Consider the following 24,974-nt stretch of genomic DNA (forward strand, 5'->3'; position numbering starts at 1 on the left):
ATGATGGTGCTTGCAGTCAGAGCATGAATAATTCACCCATTTCTAAATATCTAATACCAGCGTATTTTTCCAGGCAATGAATACTCTTCGCTCGAAACCGATGATAATATTCTACTTGAAGCTGCGTCACAACAACCTCGCCAAGCTACCCTCGTACATCTTCCTCGGGCTGGACATCCGCCACCTTACGGTCCATAACAGCAGTCTTGCTGTCATAGAAGATTCTTCTTTGAGCTCTATTGGTAATTATCACACGTGTATTTAGTTCTTATAGTAATGGTAATTTAGTATAACATTCTTATATCTTCTACTTCTTACGTTGTTTTTGGAAACTATTGAAAAAGGTTTCTCCTTAAAATTGCAGCATATTTTAGCAAGCTACTTCATTAAATTAATTATTAGTAACTTTATTTTCTCAGTAAAATTAGGGGAGGAAAGAAGTACTTATACGCTATGAAGCTGTTCGATCTAAATCTTTATTAGGAATTTTGGTAGTAAAAGGCAACAGTTGTGTGTAAAATTAAGTCTAAAGTTTTAGTACTCGTTGTTAAAAATAGGGAATTTTAGCAATCTTCTTATTGTGAAAGCAAACCTTCGATGATACTGCACCAGAGTTACTGGTATGATAGTGTACGAGCAATCAAAACTTTCAATTAATGATATCGATATTATCCCTTATAAACGATATTATCGATCCAAACTGTACTATCAATATTGGAACGAGCTTCATTCATATTGAGTCAGGGATCAGAAAATATTTTTGTAGGCACGTTTATACACTTCGCAAGTACGGTTTCTGATTGTGAAAATATCCTCAGGCAACAAGTTGACTCAGCTCGACGTCTCGCAAAACAGCCTGGCGACGATACCAACCTCCTCTTTCACGCATCTCAATCACCTGCTCATCCTCAACATGAATCATAATAAGGTATGTTGGTTACGTATGTACAGTCACCTCCAAAAGTAGATGAACATATTAAGGTTTCAAAAATACCTATACACCAAAGCGTTCATAACTGCCTGAAGGCAACAAGCACTGTAATTAGATTAATAATCGTATTACAGCGTAAGGCAGTGATAGCCTAGTGGTTAAGAAACTCGGCCTCTCGATCTAGGGACCGAGGCTCAAACCCAGGCGCGCACCTCTGATTTTTCTAAGTTATGTGCGTATTAGAAATTAATTATCACTTGCTATGAAGAATCCAACTCGGCTGGGCTGCGTTCGGGAAATTACGGAGTATCTTCTCGTCCAAAATTCCTCAGTGCCTGAAGTCGAAATTATTCGAGCAATGTGTGTTGCCAGTGATGACCTACGGCGCCGAAACGTGGTCCTTTACTGTAGGCCTAGTTCGAAAGCTCAGAGTCGCTCAGCGTGCTATGGAGAGGGCTATGCTTGGTATTTCGCTACGAGACATGATTCGCAATGATGAAATCCGTAGACGAACTAAGCTTACCGACATAGCTCTCAAAATTAGCAGGCTGAAGTGGCAATGGGCCGGCCACATCGCTCGGAGGACCGATAACCGGTGGGGAAGGAAGGTCCTCGAGTGGCGACCACGCGTAGGTAAAAGGAGTACAGGCCGCCCCCCGACCAGGTGGACCGACGACCTGAAGAAGACCGCGGGAAACCGTTGGCTTCAAAGGGCACGGGACCGGTTGGAGTGGCGCCAATTAGGGGAGGCCTATGTCCAGCAGTGGACCTCAAAAGGCTGATGGATGGATGGATATCATTTGCTAAACGGTGAAGGAAAACATCGTGAGGAAAAGTGCATACATGAGAAATTTATAAAAATAAAAAAAAACACAAAGTTATGTGAAGTCTACCAATATGCCAGAGCGGTGGACTTTGGTCTAATCCTTCTCATTATGAGAGTAGACCCGTACCCAGCAGAAGGATAGCAATGGGTTGATGATGATGATGATGATTGCAGTGTCAAAAGTAGCTGAACAATGACATACATAATACATCGGTGTTCAGCTTTTGAGGCATTAGTGTTCATCTAATTTTGACGCTTTACGACATTCATCTAATAATGATGCTACGGTTGTTTAGCTATTTATGAACGTTTGGTTATATATAGGTATTGTTGAAACTTTAATCAGCTTATCTACTTTTGAAGCTGACTGTACTTTGGACTCAGTTTTCGTAACTTTGCCATGTGAAAATTATTTATCAGGATTAAAATTATAATATACGTCAGGTTATTGTGTGTGCGTTGATATGTAAAACATAATTAAATAGTACGTGTAGTAGCCTAGTAGAGAGCTTTTGTTTTAGACTGTATAATTTGATTAACAAGCGTTTTTGTGCTTTAAGAAAATTTACAAAGACTAACCGTAACTCTGTAATTTTAAGTTTAAAACAAAAGTTCATTATATTCGCTGATCTTGCCTTTGCCTTTGTAGCAAAAATCAACTTTAGAAGCGAGCTACTTTTGTACTAATTTTTAATTTTTCTAAACCCGTACAGGTTGGTTCTCAAAGGAATAATAAAATAACATTAAAATATTTGCTAAAGCCAAAGCTCATTACTTTGAATAGGTTTATTCTAGGGTTGGCGATCTGAGATCGATTAATCAAAGAATCGATGTTATGAACCATAAAATCGATTAATTTTATCGATCTTCAGTAATGGATCGGTTCAGTGCATCGTTTTTTTATTATATAAAATCGAAAGTCGATCTTTTCGAAGTTGATTGAACATTAACAAATGTGTTATAGACATTTTTTTTACTGACGGATACGTATTTCAGTGTTTGTTTGATCTTGATGACCATTTCTTTCGCTCATTTCGTCCTATTAGCTGAATAGATCGAAGATCGATTTTTGGAGACTCGATTCTTCGGGCCTCGATTTTTTTGTGAATCGATTTATCACACTTCGATTCGAATCGATTCAAGAATCGATCTGCTTCGGATAGAATCGCCAACCCTAGTCTATACGCAAAAGTTATGTGCGTGTTACAGACAATACCTGACGTAAGCAGCAAACATGGCAATAAATCATAAACATTGTGTGGAGTCAGTGAGTAGGCGTGTAACTAATGAAATATTACATTTTAAGGTCACTGCGGTACACAATAAAGCTTTTGTGGGACTAGACACTTTGGAAATTTTAACACTTTACGAAAACAAAATATCTGTGGTTGACGGCGAAGCATTCAAAGGCTTGGAAAAGTAAGTAAAAAGTAATTTATTTCGCTAAATAAATTCGAAGAATGAGTAAAACGGTATGAATGAAACTCGAACGCCTTGAATTATTTTCGAAAGAAACACGGTTCGTTCGATACACATAAACCAAAACAATATTTTTGCTTTGAAAAATGTTGTTAATATTTTATTTCTTGGAAGATCTCTCCGCGTGATACTGTCTCGGGGTTTTTACTACAATAAAGCTCTCCTTAATATTATTATTTTAGGAACAGCCAACCAAGACCGGGTAAAAATGTTTTTTTTCTGCATAGATCAATTGTAAATTTTAACCATCATTTAAGACAATTTCTATGATATCTAGATACAACTTCAATTGTATCTTTTCCAAATTGCGCTTGTTTCGAGAAAGTTAGAGCGATAAATTACAGAATATGTTTTCACTAAAATTGTCTGTTTCGTTGTCTTCTTCCTTTATTGCTAATTTTGCATTATAGATAACATTGTATGAGAATAATGAATTGTGTCTTATGTAATAATCATTTTAGGAAATTAAAACGACTGAATCTTGGTGGTAATGAACTACCCGCGGTACCACAGAAGGCACTTGCTTTACTGGAAAATCTAAAGAAGCTTGAACTGCAGGAAAATAGGATTATATCCATTTCGGAAGGCGATTTTGCTGGTAAGAAGTTTTATTATTACCTCGTATCGTAGTTTTAGCTTAATGTTTAGAAATTGCGTCTCAATCGGAGAAGAGGGAGGGGTTCCGAAGTTTGAATCCCAGGGACGACTTAGTCCACACCTCTGATGATGGAAAGTTGCGTATTAGAAATTAATTATCACTTGCCATAAAGGTGAAGGAAACATTTTAAGGAAGCCTACAAACCGAATGTGTGTAAAGTCTACCAATTCCCATTCTTGGCCAACTCGGTGGACTATGGCCTATCCCGTGACCCGTGCCCATCAATGGGACAGGAATGCGTTGACGACGATCCTACAAACTTAGTTAGCTTTTCCATCGTTATAAAATTTTGCCGGTAATACATACCGGTGTAGTCATAATATGACTTCATATCTTTTATCTATAGTTCATTATTCTTTTAGTGTTTAAAACATGAATCTTATATATTTTAAACTTGCTTCAGACATATTTATGAATCTCTTTGTCGGTAAAGAGTTCTGCTACTTTATTACTTCACACCTTCATTTATTATTTATGGTCTTATATTTGAGCATCTAAGAGACACGTATAATAAATTCCTTTCTTACGGTTACTTACTTTATTTTTCCGTGTTGGTTACTTTGATGATGTGGAATCTCTGTTTCCTTATGATTTCAATGTTGTCTGTCAGCATTAAGTGTATTTTGTATTTTACCTTTTACAAAAATGTTTTTTATTTATTTTGTACTTTCTTTACATCTTTCTTCTATTTATTTTTAATACAAACATACATAGCTAGAAGTATCGATTTTAACCAACATCAAAAAACCGCTTCTTGGTTTATATTCCTTCCTTTTCTTTACCTTCCTTTTTTCAAATTGTTGGAATCTTTTCTTATAACTTGTTTGTTTCAGGTTTACGCAATTTGGATTCTTTGGGCCTAGCCCATAATCAGTTACGTGAGGTGCCAGCGCAGGTGTTCTCTCATCTAACTTTCCTGAATTCCCTGGAGTTGGAAGGTAATCAAATACAAAAGATCGACGAAAAAGCCTTCGCTGGACTTGAAGGTGAGACTCATACTAAAAATTTCATACAACTTAATACCATTACGATATATACTAATTTAGAATTGAATGTAATGAGACTTATAAATACGAATTAAATAACATTTAAAACTATAAAATTGTTACACAAACATAGTATTATTTTTTCCATTCCGAGGGAATAATAAATTGGAATGAAATAGTGTTGATTGAAAATTGGTTATTACGGGAATATTTTTGATCGTGCTAAAATACAAACAAAGGTAATGAATACGTACTACCAGGCAAATATCACGAGTATCGAAACAAACGTAGAATTATTTATATTATTTAAGCCGATTTTCAAATTAGTCATAGGTTTGCAATTCGATTAATATGTTTTGTTTGTTTATTAAAATTGAAAAAGAATATCAACATCAAATTAAACGATTTAATTTTAAAGTTTAAGCCGATTTTCCAATGTTTGTAAACTTTTAGTTAATTTAGTTTGTTTATTAAAATTATGACTGTTTCTGTGTAGAAAACCTACAATACCTTCGTCTGGGTGACAACCGTCTTCACGAGATCCCGTCGGAGGCTCTTCGACCTCTGCATCGCCTCCGTCATCTTGACTTGCGCTCTAACAATATTACCTACATCAGCGAGGATGCCTTCACAGGCTATGGCGACTCCATTACCTTCCTCAACTTGCAGAAGAATATGTAAGTGATCATGTGGTGTTATATTTTAAAAAATATTTTTATGGAAATCATTACGCGAACCGCACCGTTGATCCGCAATCTTAAGTTAATCGATCAATTATCGAGTAACAGAAGTGTATCACAAGTTATTGAGTCACTGGTCATATTATAAATTCTGGGTTTAATTTGAAACAAATTGATGTTATTTCATTAGTGCGTTGATGATCATCTATTTATCAGACTCTATCCAGTTTACTGGTTATTTTGTCACAATTTTTTTGAAGATTTCAATATAAATAGTTTTACAGGAAAGGTTTTTATCTCTTTAATACACTCTCAGCGTTCGGGCTTTGATAAGTTTCTACTAAATAATGAAATTCGTTTCAACTGTATAATAACAATAATAATAACACATTTTACAATAATTTAATTTAAAGCTCCTAGATTTTAATGCATCACACGTTAACATCAAATCACTTTTTGTTAACGCAGGCGACTAATAAAGCATATTTAAGTACTAGCGCAAATACTCATATTTCACACTAGCGCAAAGAACTGCAGCTCACTCGCGAACAATATAAAATTCGTATTTAAAAGTCTACTCGTGTTTGCGTACCTATACGATGAAAATATCGCTGAATAAATAATGAGTGTTTACGTGCGTGCAAGGTTTGTTCAAGCCTGTAGGCTTAACGCTCAGATCTTTACGAGCTCACTTGAAGTCATCTCATATTTCTCGAGTGAAAGTTGGTGAGATAATATAATGAGGTGAGATATGAGATGGAAGTTCGGCGATAAATAATTGTGACAAGCAGGAATTGCTTATATTTTAAAAGAAAATCATACAAATGTAACGGAATACATTTTTAAAATACTATTTTATATGGATAGTTACGAGTATTTGATTTCAAAGTTGCAAAACAAAATATGCATATTTTACGACTACGCCATTTTTGACAACTAAAATTGAAATACCAAATTTATTTACATCACTTGAATCCCTATTAATTCAATTTAATTTTACAACGAGATAATAAAATGCTGAATTTATATTCCCTACGTACAATGTTTTGAACTTTACAGCGGAATTTACGATTAATTTCGTTGCGAGCCGCCGCGGTGTCGGTGTTTGATTAATTTAGATTAATTTTTGGGGTTGTTCTGCCTTTTGTATCATCTCAAGGTTCAAAGTCTTGTAATTTGATTGATTGAGACAAATTGTTCACTCAATCAATATTCGGGGCTCCAAGTGCCTTTCGAACGAAGTGTTGCGTGATTAACTCAACTCCAACCTAACCTTTTTTTGTATAATTTATGTAGAGGTCGATGTGTTAACAGCTGTATTAGTGCTACGAAATTTTCGTATTTACTTATATAAAAACAGTTATTTTTATGTTTATTTGCCTAAACAAGTAAAATTTAGCATTTTTAGTGATTCTACACAAATCTTAAATGCTACGACAAAAGACGACACTATGAATTAACATACAGGGTTTGGATTAAGCTATTACAAATAAAGGTTTAAATTAATACACATTATTCAAACAGGGTTCATCAGCTACCAACGATGGGTTTTGATAACCTCAACTCCTTGGAAACACTGAACTTGCAGAACAATAAGCTTCAGCATATCCCTGAAGAGATCATGGAACCCATACTGGACACTCTGCGAGTGGTCGATATCATGGGTAAGAACCAACACACTGACATTTTTTTAATTTGTAAACGAATTTAAAAATATTTTTGCTTACGTGCTACTTTCGTACTTATCGTGCATAACTTTTGACTATCGATATATAGATAGTAAATTATGTAGGTATTGAACTCAGTATTATCGTATTCCATTAAAACTAGCAAAAATTACAGTGCGATCAATCTTAAAATGTAATAAGCATAAGTTAGTTGAATATACTTAGAAATGTCGAGAAATTTTGCTCCTGGAGAATTCCAACAAAACTGAATTCAATGAAGTTAAAGGTATTAGCAAAGTGTTGAATTGGAGTATATATATTTAAAATATTATTATTTTCAATAGATAACCCACTTATTTGCGACTGCGATTTGGCGTGGTACGAGGCATGGCTGGCCGGTCTTCGCGACCGTGACGACGAGATGATGCAGAAGAAACGCACCGTCTGCACCATGATGCCAGAGCACCGTGAGTACAGCGTCGCCAAGATGCCTCTCGAGAAGATGAGCTGCAAGAGAAAACCCATCTTCGGACTCTCCAGCGCCCACAGAACTTGCCCTCTTATAGTCACTAACACTTTCTTCTTTGTTATTGCTAGATGGCTCTAGAGCGACAAATTCGACGTTAACGTCTATATTGAGTACTCTTCCCCCTTTTGTTTCGCGAAGGCCCAATTGGAGCTAGCTGTGGCCGGATAGCTCCATGCGAACCCTTCGCAACCTTGTAGTTACGTTTTGTTCGATGTAACATGATGGTTTTGTGGAAAATACGATACATATCAATTTGAGCTGATGACAAAAATTAGAAGTATTTTGAAATGGATTTGTGATAAGAATGGAGATGGTTTTTACGATGTCGCGTAAGTTAGAGTGATACATGCGTAATTTAAAATTAGAACAACTTTATGGTAGGTATGCCTTATTCTATAATGTACCAATGGGATGCAGATGACCGAGCCGTTAGCGTTTTGAGGCTACAGTGACATTGCGAATCCATCCATCAGCTTTTAGAAGTCAACTACTGGATATAAAATTATCTATGTGAATAGGTCACTGCACCGACTGTGTGTGATGGTGACAACAGTATGTGAATGACTTCGCAGTAAGAGGCAACTGTTTATGGAGTTATTATCTTAGTCATCTAAAACAATATCCAAGAAATTGGTACAATTTAAGGTCGATACGAATATTGCTAATGAAGTATTTGTTGAGTGCATGTCAAACGGAACTAACGAGCTACGAGATAACGCGCGTACGTATTTTGGTTTTTTACTAAACTAATTATTATAAACAAAACTTCTTATATTTTTTATCGTTTACCCCTGCCTTTACGAATACTGTACACGTATTATACTAGTAAGCTTTTATGCATTTACCATGTTGACTATTATATTATAATACTCTACGCTAGTAATATGGGGCTCGAAATATTTATCCTATATTTACATTCGTGCATTTAATCTACTTTCAAATATACCGATTTCGGGATTTCCTTCTTGTGCTACCTCTTGTGTAGGAAAGATAATTTTAGGTTTGTAATTAAAATGATATTATAAAATAGTTGTAGAGCCCCTGGATGTTCGATTTGATGTAGTCTAGATATAGGTAAATAAGTGTTAGATAAATTAATGGAAAGGTTTATGCCAGATGATCCAAGTAAGTTGTCTAGTGGTAGCCGCATACGATAAATTTAATCGTAGGGGCTATATGGTATAGGCACTGTTATTATTGGGAATCTTAATGATGAAGTCACATCGAATGTGTTTAAGGAAATGAAAATTGCGGACTTTAAGATGAAGTTAAAACAAGCAAATAAAGTATAAGGTAGGCAAGAAAAGCAATGTTTAATTATAAATGCAAAGTTATAAATAGATTTGTATTTAAAATTCAAAGAGTTTGCTGTTTTAATTAATATGGAAATGAATGCAGCAACGTTCATTCATTGTTAGGCGTTCGCAACAATGAAGAAAAACGTCGTAGACTTTTTAAAGTTAAAGACATTATTATTATTAACAATAGACTTCTAAACATAAGCATGTCTTTATAAGGGAAGACAACTTCTATAAAAGAAAAATAAGTATTCAAAGATAAATAAGACATTGCGACCAAGTCAAGCCTGGGTACATTTTATGGTATAAATGTAAATGGGATTGTAAAAACTGAAAGAAATAATGAAAATCGTATTATAGTAACTAATGGATTTCGGATTGGTGTTTAAAAATGTCCGCACTTAAAGTGCTACAAAATATAAAGTAATCTATCGTTTCACAGGCCGCCTGCGTCGTAAAGTCATGACCGTGTTTGGCAAGATTTGAATTTCGGGCCTGCTTAAACTTATTTCATGGATATGACACAAACCACCTTGCAGGTATCGTATTACGTATACATAGGTAATATGTCTGGCAGTTGCCCGTCTGATCAGCGACGACGCTAAGGGTTGCCATTTGCTAGGGAAATGTGCCATTCTTGTAATTTCTTAGACGCAACGTCTATTTATAACGTCAATGAAGAGAATACGTTATATACGTATACAAGTTAAACCAGTATGTAAATACTTTGACGTTATATTGAATATGATCTTTAATATTGTGACAACTTACATGGATAATGTGGTATGGGCTTAGCTAATTCTTCTATATTTTTTTCTTTGTAAGGTTTCTTTGCATTTTTATTGACTTCAATCGAATTTTGTTTTTCCTTTGCTGCTTTGTGATTTTTATTAATGATTTTTTTTCAAATATGATTATTTATTCAGTCACTAAAACGCTTATTTCCATGCTTTAAAAAAATAGCGTCAGTATTAATCACTCTTTAATGCTCTGAAAGCATGGAAGTAGATGCTGAATGCTGGTGTTCGACACCTCTATAAACGCACCTTCCTTTTATTTGATTAAGTTGGTGTCGTTACCGTTTCTTTTATTCATGCCTTTTGGTTTAACGACAAATTTTAGTGTTATTACGTAGTTTTATGTTCCTCTTATTCCTTAGATTACATTGTTTCGTTACATTTGGTGTAGATTCTATGGATAGTCTTTTAGAGTAATAAATGTGACTCTAAACTTAACCGCTTTGGAATTTCATTTGCTAGATGTTTCTCCGTTTCGAGAACATATGGTCTTTTCATTGACATTGCATGTTCTTTTTTTTGCAGTAATTTTAATATAATCTCTATATGCATGTGTAACTCTTAAGTTACTATCCGTATCTTTATTAATATCCAAATTATCCGTATATAAGTGATATCATCGTAACCAAAAACATATCCCCTAGTCTGAATTACATAAGTATATTTAAGAATATTATAAATATATAATATATATATACACGTTTAATATTATAAAGCTTATTATGTGATAACCATATTTATCCCCTGTTTATTTAATTCCAATTTTTGAATGGAATATAATGAATGTGAGTAGAATTCTTATATAAACGTTTGTATGAGAAAATGTAAACACACTTTATATTATTAATAAAATTCGCGAATTCAAATATTAATTTGTGTTTGAATTTAATTCAATTTAATTTATTATTTAATCAACAAATATGTTGCTTACATAATGTAATCTAACCCACTAATGTAACTTACTGTAACTTTTTGATGTAAGTTACAATAAAGCCGGTATACTTTACGGCACAATTGAACATTGCGTATCAATATTTACAATTTTATTGCTTTCATAATGTAAGCATAAAGCGTAATAAGTCTGTTTACATTTTCCCTTTATATTATTAAGAAAAAATAAAATAATTGACGCGTGTAAGACGCGAGATTGAATACTTTTGTATTCTATTTACACGCGTTAATTTATTATAAATAAATAATGTAAGTGAACGTCAAAATGTGTGATAATCATAGTTTTGTCTATTTCACTTAAACACGTCTAACTTTAATGCACTACACTACACATAATTATATCACTTACTCTAGACACATATGTATTTGTTGGTAGAAATCAGAGTCGAAAAACCTGATAATTAAGGAATGTCATGTATTCTTTATAGTTCTAGTTAAAATTCTTGGTGTTACACGTTTTATCTATATTGATGTTCAATTGTATTCTTGTATTGTAACTGTTATACTAATCTTTAACCGCTTTCTTCTGTAATCGATCTGACGCAAGTTAAAATATCGTTGTTAATAGGTGCGGTTATAGAGATGCCGGTGTCGCTAACACGCGTGAGCTTACATTTTGGCACATTTTAATGTTCCAAATATGCATTTGTGAGGCACAGTATATTAATGGTCCGAGTAAACCATGTAATGTTTTCGGATTATTGTAAGCATATATAGAGTTTACTGGATTCTAAATTGGAATATCTGGTTCAACCTTTAGATTATTTTATCTACCACGGAAAAAAATATTGTTACAAGCCGCAATTTCTGTTCAACAAATGCATGAATACATTTGCTAATGAAAGTCGGCACATCTATAAACGCACCTAAATCTTATAATATAATGTTTCCTATTTAACTTCACTTTCAATTCCTAGTAAGAGGAATTAATAAAACCAACACGATACATATCGGGAAAGTGGAAGCTGGTATGAGCCCCACTAACCTCTCTTGCATATCAAATTAGACTTAAGATTAACTTAAGTATATATTCATAGAAACTTAAGTATATATTCGTAGGTTTATGAAGTATTCAATGTTATACTATTTTATGGGTATATTCATCAATGTTAGGAGTTAGTAGCTTTTCAAACTTCGATGTTGCGATGAATGGTAAGTGTGAACTTTCTAAAATTATATGTATGTGTAATAATTATAGTAATTGTCTCGCAGCAATAATTAACTAATTAATTACTTTTAAATATCAAATTGGAATTTTAAATGGAAATTTATCTATCTTTGAAACTACTTGAGACAGTTATATGTCATTATCTATATCTCTTGTTATATTAAAAAAAAAACTCCTTTTAATTGAAATGTTTAATAAATAGATATATCTATTTTGATTTTGATCTATGTCGTGTTAATTCCTGTTTAAAGTCACATTTATTATTTAAGTAACTTAAGTAATATAATTCTAATATAAAATTTTGCTGTAAAAGTGTATTAAAACTTTGGTTTAAATAAAATTTAAATAATGATTAATTCGTTGTTTTATTGGCACGTCTAATTAGTAAAAAATAAGTTTTTTTTTTAAATTCTGTAATTAGCGAAATGTCTATATGTAAGAGTAAATTAAAACCAACATGACAAATAATCGTTGCATATAATTATTATTCGAATTATAAAATATTGCTTAAGGGACCGAGTTTTATAAATATGCATAAATGTAATAGAGTCTTATAAATATGCATAAAAGATGTTTTGCAAGAAAAATTACCTTCATAATACAAGATTTATTGCTTTTTAGGGAAGTCCCGAATTCGATTCACCGTTAGATAGAAACTTCAATGAATTCGGATCTGTTTTTATGAAACCTAACAGCAACATATTTTGAGTACTTTAAGGGTAAGGCTTTAAAATAAATATTTTAATCAGATCAACAAAAAAAATATACGTCGATTACATGATATTTTGAAGCCATGTTTGCGAAAAAGCTTTGCACAATTTAGCCATGAAATGGAATAAGCTCTTGTACTATGCTTTAGAGTATAAAAAAAAAGGAAAGCTCTTATAATAAAACGAGATTTGAAATACTTTGATAAATGTCGTCTTTGAGGAACGTCTCGTAATTCAAGCGTACTTAACAAAATGATCAAAGTTATACTTAACAGATTTAAATGATGTTTCAAGAATACTGACACGGTGGAGTCGTCACTGTCATTGACACAAGGTTCCAGGCTCAATTCCAGGTCAGGCAGACATTTTAATGATTAATTTGTCGTCGTTTTCTAGACATTTTCGTACTTTTTTTCCAAAATGCATAAAATTATGAAGTGGAATAAAAATAAAATAAGGCATTATCATTGTTTATTAAATTATTAAAACGGTAAAATCTAACGATAAGAAAAACACCGGTCTCATACAAAGAGAGTTCTGTATAAACTACACTACGAACCCCACCAAGGTTCCATATGCATCCAATTTCAATTTCTAAATTATAACGTATATTAATGCGTTTAAAACATAAACTATACTTACAGGAAATTCTTTTTTTATATATTATGGTGGATTGCTTTTAGTATTAAGAATCAAGTACTGATGACGAAGTGAAATTTTATAATATTGTATTGATTTCGAAATCTGGAGGCTCGGTAGTGCCTCCGCCAAGTCGAGCCATAAAAAAAGCGGCACGGCCGTACCATTCTTTTCTCGAAGCAATTCGGGCCATTTTTTACAATTTTCCTACCTATATTATTTACTCCTCTCACTTTATATATTCAGAATTTCAGACCTACAATAAAAAAGAAAGCTACACTGTTGTCGTGTTTCTAAATGTTCTAAATTGCTGTTGAATGCCGTCTGTCGATAAGGATCATTGCGTGCTCGCCAGTAATGATAGACCAGGTATGAACTTGAGCTTGAAGGTAACTCTGACGGAATATTTGCCCTTATTTTGAAAATGTTGATCGGAATATGGGGACTTTCGTCAGTAGCTAGAGGCTAACTATGAGCAATAATCTACACAGATACGTCCTAACTAAAGGTACTGTAAAATAAAAACAGCGTAATAATGGAGGACCACTTCAGTTTATGAAATAAGAAATAAGAGTAATACAGAGTTAGAAATAGTAAAATATTAAGGTTGTTTCATATGATAAACTTGTCTTCAAAATACGCCTCGGCAAAATATGTCTACCTCACAACCTTAATCCTTTAAACCATAACGCAGCAGCGCTTCACACCGTCGTTATTAGGTGGAAATAGGTGTGGCGGTGGCGCCGACGGAGTCGAGCCATAGAGGATTCTACCACCTTTATAGCACCCACCTATGTTACTTTCACAATTTCGACGAATCCAATGATACTTCATGGCTACAGGGCAATCCAAAGAATGAGAGATACATACGCGGTACCACAGCAGTCGGGTAAAAAATGAATAATTTGGTCCCAATATAATATGTATGATTCCTTTCAGAAAGCAATCAACTACTCCAGAACCCACTGTGAGAATAGTAATCAATCATAAAGAAAGTGACAGGAATCAGTATTGTTTATACATTCTATGTAGCACTTGTTGTAAAATTACGCGTTTTTTATTTCGGTATGAAGCGTGACGTCGACACGAGATTAATGGGGTGCGAGCGTAATGCGTCGTGGCTTATACGTAACGGGTTATTTACACAAGTAACAACCTACAAAGGAAAATCCATGACGTTATTGGTACTGAAAAGTATTAAGGCCTCTTACGGTTGCGGTTACTTTGGATATATAAGATGTACCCTTACGTACCAAGGACATATGTAATCAATCCCATATAAAATTAGTTATTCCTACCTGAGCTCGGCCACAGATGCGCCGCTACCCCTGAGGACTAAGCTGGAACACCTCGGAAAAGTATGACTACTCGTACCTTACCACCATTCAAACTAAAACACAGCAGCACTTATCACTGCTGTTATTAGGAAGAAATAGGTGTGGCGGTTGTGCTGCCAGAGTCGAACAACACAGAGTTCTACCACCTAATGTAATTAATGAAGGATCCCTTATCCGTATTAAAATCATTATTTTTATCTTTTAGTTTTTCGATCAATGACCTAGTTTCACTCTTCCTACAATATAGTATGCATTAGTTATTTTTATTACGGCCATATATTTAAGTACGAAGCGACGTCGACACCAGAATAATGGAGCGTCTTGCGGCTAATGCTCTGTGGCTTATAAACCAACGCGCTGCTTGGCTTATAAACTTCTAGAAAATGATAGCAAAAATGTTAATAAAATGTTTTGTATAAGTTATCCAATATAAGCCAAGTTAAGTTACGTTCAATCAAGGATCACAAAGATTGTAATTTTGTAGAATATATTGGAAAATATACCTATTCCTTCACACATACAAATATATGTTTGGTATTATAAGTTATCCTATATAAGTCAAATTAAGTTACGTTCAATTAAGGATCACAAAGACTGTAATTGTGGAGAATATATTGTAAAATAAACGTTTGCCTCCACCTGAGAGTTCTTTAAAAAATATGTTAGGTCTGCTAATTCGCACTTCATCATTGCAGTGAAGTAAGATCTTAAGGTATAAGAGGAAACCCGTGCCGATCAGATGGATCAGAAGGTGGTAGAACCCTTTGTGGTTCTACTCTGGCGGCACCACCGCCACACCTATTTCTACCTAATAACAACAGTGTTAGGCGCTGCTGTGTTCCGGTTTGAAGGGTGTTGTAAGGGAGATAGACTTTTCCGAAGCGTTCCAGCTTAGTCCTCAGGGGTAGCGGCGCATCTGTGGCCAACCTCAGACAGGAATATCTAATCCTATCTGGGGTTGATTATAGGTGGCGGCAGTAGTCACTTACGATCAGGTGGAATGCATGTCCGTCTGCTACTCCTATATTATTAAAAAAGGACAATAATTGGTTGACATACATACATGACATACTAATACATCCTTGTTTATTCTTTGAATCCAAAAGCAAACAATGTTAGGCGATTTTTGCTATAAAATTATTTCCCTGCACGTTATGACGTTGACACCGTTAATGGATTATCGATTGGGTAATACGATATAGCTCATTGATTGACACGGGGAGGTAATATTTCAATTGTATCAAATGACGTCATAAATTATGGAGATTATTTTTCGATTGTGATTGAATGATTATAATAATTACGGTTCCAACGCAATATGACATCAATACAGATTACCGCATTAACTGTTACACTGTGATCGATGTGAACTAATATTTTTATAGCTTCGTGGCACAGGAGAGAAACATCGTGAGAAAAATATATACAAGAGATATCTGGAAAATAATGTTCTTAATTGTATTCTAGCATGGTAGACTAAGCGCTTAACTTTCTCACTCTGAGAACTGTATCCAGTATTAAAACCAAACAACACCTCGTTGGTATGTAATTCATTTACATTTAGCATAAATTATGGCATGGTCTTGTGAATAAATTAGTACTGCGTTTCGGTGAAAGGGTGACTTTTATATCAGGCGAACTTTTTAGTCCGAAGAGTGAAAACGCATCTCTATTCGGCTTCAGGCAGAACCCCTGTTCTAAATGGAGTCGATTTTTTTTATAGTATTGGAGTACCAGAAGAGCATGCAGTCCGCCTGATCGTAAGTGGCTACTGCCGCCCATGAACATCTGTAATCAACTCCAGATAGGATTAGATATTCCTACGTGAGGCCACAGATGCGCCGCTACCCCTGAGGACTAAGCTGGAACGCCTCGGAAAAGTATGTCTCCCTTAACACACCCTTCAAAACGGAACACATCAGCGCCTAACACTGCGGTTATGAGGCAGAAATAGGTGTGGCGGTGGTGCCGCCGGAGTCGAATCACAAAGGGTTCTACCACTTTGAAAAATGTTCCTGGGCGGCGGTGATAAACACGACAGGTCTACACATCTTACTATGAGTTGAACTACATGCTCCTTCAATAACATATAAAAGACAGAAATGACTTGGCAATGATGATTATCCTTATTCTTTTGTATAAGCAAAAACATCAACATGTAGTATCGATCGTCCTCGTCTAATGCGGTGTTGCTTATTGGCTGCTTATATGAGTATGAATATATACGATGATATTAGATATTGCGTTATTCCGTCCTATATTAGCTCACTAACACCGCAGAACGCGTATAACTGCATGAAGCATTCTGTGTCTGTAGATCCAATTTCTTAGGACTAAAATAGGACGCGCGATTTATGTAATTTGGGAAATTATGCGGAAATTGTACACTACATGTCTCAAATAATTTATCTATGTATGATATACAGATCTTTTTATAATAGTAGGGGAGCCCAGGATACTAAATGTGTAGTAACTCGAGCGTCACTGGGACCTATACGATTGTGTAGATAAGACATTAGAATGCAGGAAAGGTTATACTATATTATTCGATTCAGCGGGGAGTTTCCTCATTCTGACGATTTGAAAAAAATTGTACGAGAATGTATGAAGAATAATGTATTTTCCTAAAAATGACCGTTTTCCTTTAGTTTTTGATGCATCATTACTTCCCAGGGATTCATGCTGTAATAACTGACACTATCAGACAGCATAATAATACAGGATGTTCTTTTTTTTTCAAAATGACTTTTTTTCACTACTTCGACGTGTGGTTTGGCAGATTATGATGTTTCCCGCTTTCTAGCATTATTTCCTTTATATAAAAAAGAAAATTGACCACACTCGAGCATGTCCAGTGATCGACTACCCTACGTAGAAAGCTCATTTATGGTAGGATACTCTACGGGGTGTAAGGTATCTCCCATATCTTAGTCTGATGCGCTCGAGACACTTCCGAAATCCCCTCTTGGGCTCCCCAACTATAATATAGAAAAAGCAAAAAAACATGCAGCATAGATATTTGTAATAAAACCCAAATAAGATTAAATTCCTACCCGAGGTTGGCCACTCAGGTGCCAAGCTACCCAAGGGGACTAAGTTGGAACGCCTCGGAAAAGTCTGTCTCCCTTACCACACCCTTCAAACCGGAACACAGCAGCGCCTAACACTGCTGTTATTAGGTAGAAATAGGTGTGGCGGTGGTGCCGCCGGAGTCGAACCACAAAGGGTTCTACCACCTTCAAACCTCTTACTATACATCCTAAACCTTTTTAATTGAATGGTCTTGTGAATAACTCAAATCACATTCATAAAAAGAAATACGAGTTTTATATAAAAATTTAGATTTTTTTGCTTAATTGACTACTCCAATTTTGGAAATACAATAGAATCGGCAGAAATGAAGAGTTTATGAATACGCAAAAACGAGAACCTTCGAATTTTGTTAAATGAAATGGTATTCTGAATCAAATGAATAGAAATACCTAAAAGTTGAAATTTAGAATATACTTGCTCGTATTTCAGGCCAATTAACAAAGGAATTCGTTTGAATATGTTGTGTACAGTATTCCTCGCGTAGTATAAAATAAACAATATTTAATTCAGATAAAGTCTAAGAGTAGGTAATAGAAAAGCAAGGCATTATTTACTTTAATATCTACAATTTGGAGTAGCTATTTTTCTGTAGTATTTATGTACATATTTATGGATATATAGTACTTTTCTGTAGTACCTATATATAGCAGTTTAAGTGATTGTTTTACGTGGTATAATTTTGGAAAGATTTTATTGAGAAGAAATGTTACATTTTAGGATTGGATCGAGTAATCTAGGCCAGATTTATGTAGAATCTGAGCTAGATTAATCAATGAAGAGGAACATGGTATATACTCCAGCTTTTCCGCCATGCCTCTATGTCCTTCTACCATATATTATAGTAACATGCTTAGTAACGTAGATAGTGCTATCCTATCGAGCGCGCTCGGTAGCGGAAACCTAATAAATCAACCCGAAGGAAGTATTGCTTCAATTTGCTCGTATTACTTTCCTCGCATGTTTTAAAATGATTCTACAAATATGACGCTGTGAATTTAGTAAATATAAACTGTCAATGCGACTTCGTTTGCGTGGAGATAAGATTTCAAACAAATAGATAAGCAGACGGATAAAAATTAAAAAATATTAGAAATTGCTAAATTATCTATTGATCTCCTCTAACTACTTTTTCCGAAAATATTTAATGTTGTCTGTACATTGAGTTTATTCTTAATATATGCATATATTTAAACACTTAAGGAATTTCATTATGTTTGTATCTATTAAAAGGTACTTTACTGTCGGAAACTATTACTTAAATAATAAATCTTCTAAATATTTAAGAGGAAAGTTCTGAATTATTTTCTTAACGTTCAAAGTTTGATGTTGGTTTAACTTACATGTACGTGCATAAAAGATTTTTGAACAAAAGCAATTAGGTAAGTTATATAAAGTTATTCCAACACACCAGGGACTAGCTACTTTCTTGTATTTGTTCATTCTAACATAAAGACTTCTACACAATGTGTGAGTTATGGATTTTGATGTTAAAAAGTTGGTAGATTGTACGTGGTTTTACTTTGTTAGCATCGCAATACATCATCGTATGTAAAAGCACTGCAGTGCTGTGTTCTGATTTTTAAGGTAAGACAAAGGAGACACACTTATTTGCTTACTTTACAAGGTGGTAGAGCCCTTTGTGGTTCGACTCTGGCGGTACCACCGCCACACCTATTTCTGCCTAATAACAGCAGTGTTAGGCGCTGCAGTGTTCCGTTTTGAAGGGTGTGGTAAGGGAGGCATACTTTCCCGAGGTGTTCCAGCTTAGTCCTCAGGGGTAGCGGCGCCTCTGTGGCCGACCTCAGGTAGGAATATCTAATCCTATCTGGGGTTGATAACAGATGTCCATGGGCGGCAGTAGCCACTTACTATCAGGTGGACTGCAGGCTCGTCTGCTACTCCTATATTATAAAAAATGCATATTACACCAATAAGTGTAACATACAGGTTTTACCGGTTCATATTCGGCTTGCTCTAGTATAAATCATCTTTTGCATACCTACGTGAAGTTGGGCGTGCGAACCAAGCGCGATATTGCAATCACGGCACCCCACGATAAAACTCCACACCGAAATATATTCGTTGCTAAATTACATACGTGGCACAACCGGCACATATTGCGGTTATGTTCAACATCATAGTGTTAAGGAAGCTGCAGTATTATAAATATCCTTTTGAATATATTGCTATGAAAGAATTCCGAGTTTATATAACAGCTTATCTAACAAAAATGGGTAATTGTGGCTAATACGGGAGCTTAAAGGAGTGCAGAGTGTAAGGCGTCCTTCGACCAGATAGACTAATAAGGGCATAAAATAAAGTCTGAATTTGCGGGAAGCATTATTTTAGTAGTGATGGAAGAGTTATAAAGTGATGTATATATTCTAACAAATATGAGTAATAAGAAAAAACGTAAAAATATAAAGGTATAGAACCAAATTTTCCGTTTTTATAAGTCGGAAATAGCAAACAAGCATGCAGCCACCTATCTAATACAAAACTCTGCGACAATATATAAGAAGGAGTCCTACCTGAAGCTGATCATAGATGCATTATGTAAGACAGGCGGCGCTCTCATCCTTCCATGGAAACGGAGTACAGGTGCAGTGGAGGTACCTCCCCGCTTAAATCATACACGGACTACGTCAATTTCATCTTACTTTACACTTTCTGTGACTCAAACACTTCTTGATATAAAAATGTGCTAGCCACTTGAAATCAAGCATCAAAAATGTAATTTTAAAAGTAAATTCCCAATGCAAAGAAACAACAAATAAATTTAATTTATTGATTTTATGTACTTTTTATGCATTGTTTAAAAAATATTAGCATTCTGCACTTCTTCTCTATATACACTGTATCGGTGGCAAATTTCATACTCTTTCGTCCGCGTTTTTTTCGTAAAAAAGTTTTCGCTTCACGTATTAACATATAGATATAGTTAGTCGTTAAAAACATAACATAGATACAGTAAATAAGGATAATGTTTCGGACATTTAATTTTGTGGACAAAATGTTTCATCGTAATCACACACTGTGACAGCGATGGCTAATAATCTGTTTTCAATATGTAGTTGTCGGTGTTAAGATCAAATAGGGCTGCTGATTTTGAAAATGTATTAGTAAATATTTGGTTTAAGATATGTGATCCTTAGTAAATTTTGTAGAGTGAGATAATGTATACAGTCTGAAGGTTATCCGCGATCTCTGAGTTGTCTTGTGTTAATCTGTTACTAAAGGTAAGGTGGCAATTGAATATCATAGATTATTATTTATTTGTAGTCAGTAGTACAATAAACATATTAAGCCATTTAACGCCAAGTCGATCAACTTTCGCTATAGTTTATTTGAAATTCAACTTGCGTATAATTGTATTTAAAAATTCAAAAACGTCCTTATTACTAACAAATTTTTCATTTAAGTAGTATACTATAGGAGTATACTTAGTAAAAAAATCCGGTAATAGACAAAAATGTCGGTAACATGCAGGGAATGTAAAGGGACCCCCATACCCCTAAAGGCTTTTTGATTATCTCTTCCGGATTTACGGGTATGCGTGATGTATAGGCATCTTTCAGGAAGCCTCAAGATTACATACTGATAGCGAAAGTTCGGTATTAAACGTTTGGGAAGCAAATATATTATACCGGGTCTCGTTTGGGTAAGCAATATTTCTCGAATGGTTCGAGTGAGAAAACTGTTTACGGTTAGGAGTCGAAAGTGTTCGTTCGAATCGCTTAAGATTTATTTGGCACTACACATTTATTTCGAGATATCTACATCTACATTTTTGAGGCTCTAGTATCATTTACCTAGTAGAAACATTTGACTATAAAGGATATTCTATAATCATAAGTAATTATGGAAAAGTAGAAAGTAACTTAGCGCTAAAAATACCTTATATGTCAGTTGACGCCTAAAGCTACAAATTATATTGCCTCTATTTACCATACAAATCTGTGATATCGTAAACATCCTGTACAATTACTTCCCCATATAATTACTAATTAAATTTGTAAAATTACTTCCTCATCTCATTATTATACTCAGCTCTCCCACGCCCGAGATATTCCATTCCAAAACAATTCGCTGACTTTGAGCGATAAACGAAAACTTCGCAGAAACCAGATACTGAGCAGCCCTACGATATTCGGGTAAACAAACGCCCTTGTCCGTGAAATTGGCAATGGTTGATTACCTCGATATTGTTTGCTGGGTTTATCCTGCATCCATTAAACCGATAATAGTGATATGTTATTGCTATCAGCTTTATCGCGGATTATTGGAACTGTCAATTATTAAACTAATCGTTACCCTTTTATTTTTATTGAGCTTTTGTCAGAGGACTTCGACGGGTGTAACGACAGCGTTTTGTGACAGTAAATCGTCAGTTAGAAAAATAAGTCTCATAACCATTAATTGTAGTCATTTTTGAGCATATGTAGGATATTCTACAAAGACTTTTTGGACCTATTGATAGCTATTATAAAGTAATCATGGTTAATACGAGTTCTACGCAAGCGGTTCAGTTTTATGATAATAGTAAGCAGATGATGGTTTCAGCTATAAGGTAAGATGTTCTTAACAACTTACAAATTAAAGACATTTTTCTATTAATGTTATTTAAAGTTCTTCCTCTTCTCAACGATTACATTCTTCGAACACCAAAGTTACTGTCAGTATATTCCTGGTGTATTTGTATTATTCAGTCTTTTTCATTTGAAGTTCACTAACTGTACAACTCTTTTGTCGATACAACAGCAATGTGTACCTATACTTCAGGTTTTTGTTGTAATGGGAATAAAACCAAATTAATGAACTAAAATAAAACAAATTGTTTTCTAAGGTTACGAAAATGTTACTTACGTAAAAAAAAAATTAAATACGTCTGTTAAATCTGTTCTATTTGTATTTGTATATTATTTGTATGGAATCTAATTATATGTACGTAAGGTCTTTGGCTTAATTAAGCAATTGTATGAAATTTGGATTTGTAAGTAGTAAAATACTTTTTCTATCACTTATTTATCAGGGATACGTCTTGTAGTCGAGGCTGGTTACGGCTGACGGTGCAAGGAATTTTCGGTACCATTATTGTGAGCAGCTTCATCCTGATCGTGCTTATGGCTATCAGCTCCTCTTACAAGAACCAGTTAAGACATCGGCGGCGTTGTATAGTCATGGGCTGCAGAGTCATTTGCAACAACGCACCTTTCTTTGGAGAATTCGAAGACGATATACATCATACCGTAACGGTGATTATAGCAAATATAAATATATTTGTATTAAGAATTCCATACCATCATTATAAGTAATGTTTTTACTTCTTTATTATTATAAATCAACCAATGGATCAGTTTTCAAATTTAATATTTATTTACACAATAAAAAATATAATGAAATATTTACCTAATTTTACTCATATATTTGTGTTTGTTTTTTATTGCAGGACGCTGAATACCACTGCGGGCGAGTATTTTTAACGCTGAACCGTCCAATGTTCATCAATTCCAGTTTGCCAGCGCAATGGTTATCAGCGATTCGCATCAACGTCAGTGAGCTCGAGATAGTCGGTGGAAACCTAGAATACATATCACCAGATTCCTTCATGAGCCAGTTTGGAGGCAACCTAAGAGCTCTCGTTTTACTAAAGATAACTTTGACAACAATAGCTGCTGATACTTTCCTCGGACTTTCAACTTTACAAGAACTACACATCAAAGATTCAAAAATATTAAACATAAGACAAAATGCATTACAAGCAGTAGATGACACGTTATGTGTTTTAAACATAAAAGCTGAGAACAATTGGGATCCAGTCAATGTTACGGGATCATCAAATTTCGAAAAACTGCGCGTAGTAGATTTCTCAATGAATACTTTTCATGATATTCTTGGACGTAATAGTTTTACTGAGCTGAAACTTTGCAAAGTCCTGTATCTAAATTTGTGTTCAATTACTGCCATTGGCGCTGGTGCTTTTGATTTCTTGGAAAGTATAGAGATATTGCACTTGAATAACAATTACCTCACGTCTCTGCCCCCTGATATGTTCCTGAAGATAATACCACTTGAGCCTAGAATAACTCTGCAGGAAAACTTATGGCATTGCAGCTGCTCCAATCATAACTTGAGGATATTGACTAAATTGGGATTGATGATTGTCGACCCCATATGCTACTTTCCAATTTCAGTACGGGGATTAACATTTTCTGAATTCGAATATTACTGCGCAGACGATCCCATTACAGAAGTTATTGACGATGATTTATACATATTTAGTGGAAAATTAACATCAACAAATAATCGATATTGTGAAGCAAACTCGTCGACAGGTAATTTACCCATAATTCACTCGCCCATACCGGAGAATAAATGTGTATCAAATGTAATCTACCGAACGAACCTGGAAACAGATGTTGGTGTTCTTTCTAATAACAATGATTGGTTAAAACCATATTTTTCGATTGAGACTAACGGATTCACGATGGTATCACTTATGTTCAATGACCCATTTGACTACGGCCTAGTGTGGTACAAGTCTTCGTGTCCAAATGAAATATATTGTATTAACCATTTGCCTAAAGTTTTGCGTGTGTTTAATGAAGATTCGAATATTCAGTACACGTTTTGCCGAATCCCCGTAGGATCCAGGGTTATAGAAGGCAATCAATGTGTTGCTTATGACCTAGCGAATTTTCGGCCCAATATATTATTTTACAAATCTGTATTACTACTTGTTTGTGTCGCGATTATTTGCCTACTCTCCGGAGCTCTTTGTGTTTACGCTTTGATACACAGGAACCCTATTTTATTGAAAGGAAATAAAAGGGTCGTTTTCGTGAAGCATAAAACAGTTGATGCGTTAATCCTTCCCCCGAAAATACCTTTGAGGTGCAATTTACCCGACGATTCGAAAATTGCTACTGAAAATAGAGACGTTTTTGTTATACCGGGAAATCGTAGGAATACCTTACCTGGAAGTCTAATGAGGACCCATTCTATTAGGACTACTGAGAGTAATGATCCGAGCTATATATCAGCCCTGCAACCTTCTGACGATCAACTAGCTGAATGGCGAATAAAGCGTGATATTGAAGTGACGTGTACTTACGATTCAATCGATTCTAATTTGTCTGTACAGTCTCATAAATTTAACAGAGACTCTTTACCGTACTATTCCATTGAGAGCCCGGAGAAGATTTATGATACTATCATATTATAA

At 34.7% G+C, this 24,974-nt stretch overlaps 2 protein-coding genes across 4 annotated transcripts in view; both read left to right on the forward strand.

Annotated features, from left to right (window-relative positions):
• Positions 1–11,467, forward strand: part of LOC140753304 (uncharacterized) — a 144,854-nt gene extending 133,387 nt beyond the window's left edge. For all 3 annotated transcript variants that reach the window (XM_073087810.1, XM_073087813.1, XM_073087811.1), the window contains 8 exons: positions 74–242; positions 819–928; positions 3,064–3,176; positions 3,698–3,834; positions 4,728–4,880; positions 5,377–5,557; positions 7,085–7,224; positions 7,572–11,467. In XM_073087810.1, coding sequence (XP_072943911.1) covers positions 74–242; positions 819–928; positions 3,064–3,176; positions 3,698–3,834; positions 4,728–4,880; positions 5,377–5,557; positions 7,085–7,224; positions 7,572–7,834 — 1,266 coding nt within the window. In that variant the 3' untranslated portion in view covers positions 7,835–11,467. The remainder of the gene's footprint in view (positions 1–73; positions 243–818; positions 929–3,063; positions 3,177–3,697; positions 3,835–4,727; positions 4,881–5,376; positions 5,558–7,084; positions 7,225–7,571) is intronic.
• Positions 11,468–19,979: 8,512 nt separating this feature from the next.
• On the forward strand, positions 19,980–24,974 carry LOC140753055 (uncharacterized). The gene is made up of 3 exons (XM_073087425.1): positions 19,980–19,983; positions 22,751–23,004; positions 23,199–24,974. The coding sequence occupies exons 1-3, from the start codon at positions 19,980–19,982 to the stop codon at positions 24,972–24,974; spliced, it is 2,034 nt and encodes a 677-aa protein (XP_072943526.1).

Source organism: Epargyreus clarus, unplaced genomic scaffold, assembly GCF_041222505.1.
Source record: "Epargyreus clarus isolate Ecla_fem2 unplaced genomic scaffold, WU_Ecla_fem_2.2 ptg000026l, whole genome shotgun sequence".
NCBI lineage: Eukaryota > Metazoa > Arthropoda > Insecta > Lepidoptera > Hesperiidae > Epargyreus > Epargyreus clarus.